General features: G+C 35.4%; 1 protein-coding gene across 1 annotated transcript; it reads left to right on the forward strand.

Moving 5' to 3' along the window:
- Positions 1–247: 247 nt before the first annotated feature.
- LOC121966021 (ribosomal protein S6 kinase alpha-3-like) lies at positions 248–3,469 on the forward strand (the record flags this gene model as incomplete). The annotated part of the gene is made up of 7 exons (XM_042516123.1): positions 248–377; positions 825–913; positions 1,627–1,691; positions 1,791–1,893; positions 2,016–2,125; positions 3,170–3,295; positions 3,380–3,469. Coding segments are annotated over 7 exons (713 nt in total), but the record flags the coding sequence as incomplete, so codon positions are not given.
- Positions 3,470–4,748: the final 1,279 nt, after the last annotated feature.

Here is a 4,748-nt window from a genome sequence, read left to right on the forward strand (position 1 = left end):
AAATTGAAAAAAGGGGGTCGGATTTGATAAGAATTCACTTCCTCTCACTCCTTTTTGGACATGAAATATGGGACTTGCTGAATATGTCAGGTGGCCACTGAAGGTGATTCTGTTGTTTTTCTTGCTTATATTGCTTTAAATTTTGTTCTCCTATTTTATTTTATCGAAATAAATCTAATTAATCTAACTCTAATCTTAAGTGCAAAAGAAATGCATTTAACCTCTACTCAGCCTTGAGTTGACGTAGTTGTTGTTGGAAAACGTTTCAATCTTCGACCTTGTTGTTTTTGTTTTGCTCTCTCTCAGTTCGAGATGCTGACGGGAACGCTGCCGTTTCAAGGCAAAGACCGGAAAGAGACGATGACCATGATCCTCAAGTAAGACACTTTATACCGTCGGCGCGCTCGTATCCCATCACCACCTAACGGCTTCAATTACAGCTCGCTGTACATCCGAGAGGAGATAAAGTGCAGCACTCAGGAGGAAGAGGAGGATGAAGACGAGGAGACATAAAAGAGTCAAGGGTTGTGATTTACAACGGCGGAGAGGAGAGAGGAGAAATAAAACAATATCAGAGGAAATATTAACCCGTCCTGCTTCCTGCGTCGTGTCTCTTTCGCTCTGAGCGTCTGTCTGCAGAAAAACGCTGAGTCGGCGCTCTGCAGAACGCTGACTGTGTTTCCTGTGTGGCTCACTGACGTCTAGTCTTTCAGACACTTTCAGTTTGGACATACAATATGGACACCTGAAATCAGTCCGCAGTTCTTCTTTTTTTAATTGTTTTTATATGAATACTCTTTTTGTGTGTTTTTCTGTCTCTGCAGGGCCAAGTTGGGAATGCCGCAGTTTTTGAGTTTAGAAGCTCAGAGTCTCCTCAGGAACCTTTTCAAACGCAACCCTGCCAACAGATTAGGTAAAAAACCAAAATATACACGAACCATTAAAAAAATGCATGCATGCAGGCGCTCGCACGCACACTGATGGGCGACTATCGTTAAACTTCAGTTAACAGCCCGGGCTGTTATTCACTTAAAGCACCAAACTGTTGAACCAAATTCAATATTCAACCCTTTAAAATGTGGGGAAATTACCTTTATTTAAAAAAAAAAACATGGGAAGAAGATAATAAGTAACAAAAGAAGAAATGATCCAAGCACGAGAAAATTATCTGAAAATTTGCCCCCCAGAAACTTCAAACAAACTACCCCCCCCCCCAAAAAAAAACAAAAAAGTGGAAAAATAAATACATGTAAACAAGGCAAAAAAAACGACCTGAGAAAAATCTTTCAAATTATAATAATTCGTAAAATGATTTTAAACATATATGTATAATAATTATCAATACAGGTCACTGGACATTTTTCCTAATTTATTTATTTTTTTAGGAATTTTTTTTCTTAAGTCTTTCATTTACTAATAGCGTATTTTTGTTGCTCGCAGTTTAAGAAAAATAATCTGAACTGAATCTGATCATCTGTAGCATGTCCCATATTGATGAAAGTTTAAACATATATACACACAGCCCCCCACAAATAAATAAAATAGTCCCCCACAAACGCTGGATTTCCTCTGGTTTGTTTGTTTGATGAATAAAAACGTGGACTGACAGCTGATGTTTGTCTGCAGGAGCTGGACCAGACGGTGTGGAGGAGATCAAGAGGCATCAGTTCTTCAGCACCATCGACTGGAACGTCAGTGTCTCCGCTCAGTAAACTTTGATTTTAATATTTCATATATGAGCGTTACGTCTATAGTTCTGCCTTTAAATGTGCGTTTCCTTTTTCCTGCAGAAACTCTTCCGCAGAGAGCTCCTCCCTCCCTTCAAACCGGCTGCAGGCCGACCCGACGACACTTTCTATTTCGATCCAGAGTTCACAGCTAAAACACCCAGAGGTACAGACTGTCGCTCCTCCTCCTCCTCTCCTCCTCTCCTTCTTCACACACCACTGAGCTGAACTTCATCCTGAATCAAACCTGGCGAGTTTCAACAGCCTCTCTGTGTTCGTGTCTCGCAGACTCTCCGGGGGTTCCTCCCAGCGCCAACGCCCATCAGCTGTTCAGGGGGTTCAGTTTCGTGGCCATAACGGAGGAGGACACACAGCCAATACCCAACACTATCGTACAGGTACACCCGTCCAAACTCACTTAGTACGCACATTTAAAGGGACTCAAAACGTTCATTTTTAGCAAAACTTCTGACTTTAAACTGACATTTCGCTGGTCGCTCTTCTTGCTTTTATGCTTCTATTTATGACTTTAAAATATGCTTTTATTTTGATATTTGGGTTGTTTTTTATCAGTTTTTATGCTAATCATTTAGTTTCAAATGTAAAGTGCATAACAAATAAAATTTATTTTTATTATTAGTAGTAAAAACAACAGAGTTGAGCAAAGTGATGTGCATCAATAAATAGATTAAAACATAAAAGTAATAAAAACTATAAATAAAAAATATCACAAGAGGACAAAAGAAGGAAATAAAAGGAAATAAAACTACAGACAAAACTTTTTTTTTTTTTAGAGATTTTATTGATTTTCTAACTTTGCAGCACATTGTTTTCCATATACTAAAATAAATCTCAGATTAAGACGAGCCTACGAATAAATAAATAAAATAAATGATAACCATAACATTAACAAAATAATGTTTTTTTAATTTTTTTATTTTTTTTGTTTCTTTTCTTAAAAAAATACTATTAGTATCAATTTTGTCCATATGAATAGCTTCTAATATACTTCTAATTTATTTTTTATTTTATTTAATCCCTTTCCCACTTTAATGTTACAAAAAAAAGTGATTGCAGTATTATGTATAATGTACACCAATTTTAATTCCAATAAAAAAATTAATTGAAAAAACAATTAGAGTCAAACTGCCTGAAAAAATGCACTTGTCTTGAACCACTGCGATTTAAAATCACGGCGTCTGTACTCTGAATAATTCCATTACAGAGAGCAGATACTGGGAGCGAACCAGTGGTGGAAGATCCTGTATTTGTTTACATTTGTCCATCCCAAATACTTTCTGTTTTTAAAATAAAAAATACAGACTTTGTGTGCAAAAGTCAGCCGTTAGGACATTTTAGGCTGCATCAAAGACCGCCTTAATCCCGAAATCAATAATTATTAGTAATAATATTTGTGTTGACGTTTGCGTCTTTGCGTGCAGCAGTTGCACAGAAGCACATCCCAGTTCTCAGACGCCTACGAGATCAAGGAGGACATCGGCGTCGGCTCGTACTCCATCTGTAAGCGCTGCATAAACAAAGGAACCGGCATGGAGTACGCCGTCAAGGTAAGACGCCGTCACGTTAGCGCAGAGCGAGGACGTCCACGTTCAGATTTCTACACTGTGAACGCTGTTCGTCCTCATTTTCAGATCATCAACAAGTCCAAGAGAGACCCGACGGAGGAGGTGGAGATCCTGCTGAGATACGGACAACATCCCAACATCATCACCCTCAAGGACGTGAGTTCAGCTGCTGCCATTCAGGGAAATTTGGATATAAAGAAGCGTCTTGCAACATAACACAGATAATATATATATATATATATATATATATATAAAATGTAACAATTTGGAAATTTCCTGTGGTCATAATGTGCCCATTCTGATGCTTTTATGGCATTTTGTGGCATCTTTAAAGATTTTTTTTTTTTTTTTTTTTGGAGTTTTAGGGCCTCATTGAAGATTTTTTTATTTTTGAGACTTCAAGAATAAAGCTGTAATATTATGAGAAAAAACTGCTAATATTAAGAGAATACAATTGTGGTCTGACAAGAAAAAAATATGTAATTTTATGGAAAAAAAACTCTAAATATTATGAGACTAAAGTCGAAATTTTACGAGAAACAACCTGTAATTTTATGAGAGAAAAGTCTGAATTTTATGAGAATAAAGACGTAGTATTACAAGAATAAAGTCGTAAATTTACAAAAAAAAGTTGTAATTTTACAAGAATAAAGTTGTATTTTTACAAAAAAAGGGGATAATATTTTACGGAAATAAACAAACTGCCAGCAAACTATAAAACCGTGATATAATATCTCCTTTCTCTTAAAAATCCAATTTATTCTTGTAAAATTACAGGGTTTTTTCTAGTAAAAATTACAAGAAAAAAATATGTAATTTTATGAAAATAAACTCTAAATATTATGAGGCTAAAGATGAAATTTTACAAGTAACAAGCTGTAATTTTATGAGAAAAAAGTCTGAATTTTATGAGAATAAAACTGTAATATAATATCTCCTTTCTCATAAAAATCCAATTTATTCTTGTAAAATTACAGTTTTTTTTCTAGTAAAAATTACAACGTTTTTACAGCTTTGTTAAAAAAATATTGCTACTTTGTTTTCTCAAAATATTACAAGTTTATAGACTAGACTTTTTTTTCTATAACATGTCCCGAATCCTCCATCGTAAAAAACACTCATAGCAGCTATATTACTCTGAAAATCAGCGTTTAATTAAAGGTGTTTATCAGTTACGTTTTTCCAGAATGACTCAGTCAGGGTCATTTTTTCTAACCTGAATTTATCTGTGTCACCGGTTGAAAAAATAAATTAATGGTTATATGACTCACGATTAATTATTAGATTTAAAAATATCACCTTGCTGCTGGGTGAAAACGCCCCCACTTGAATCACTAACCGAAGACGATTTTATCTGCATTCATGCTTTAAAAAAAGGCTGCTGGCTGTTAAAAAGATGATTCATCTCTTTGTCTAAAGATCTTAAATCAAGTTA

Source organism: Plectropomus leopardus, unplaced genomic scaffold (genome assembly GCF_008729295.1).
Source record: "Plectropomus leopardus isolate mb unplaced genomic scaffold, YSFRI_Pleo_2.0 unplaced_scaffold2278, whole genome shotgun sequence".
Taxonomy (NCBI): Eukaryota; Metazoa; Chordata; class Actinopteri; order Perciformes; family Serranidae; genus Plectropomus; species Plectropomus leopardus.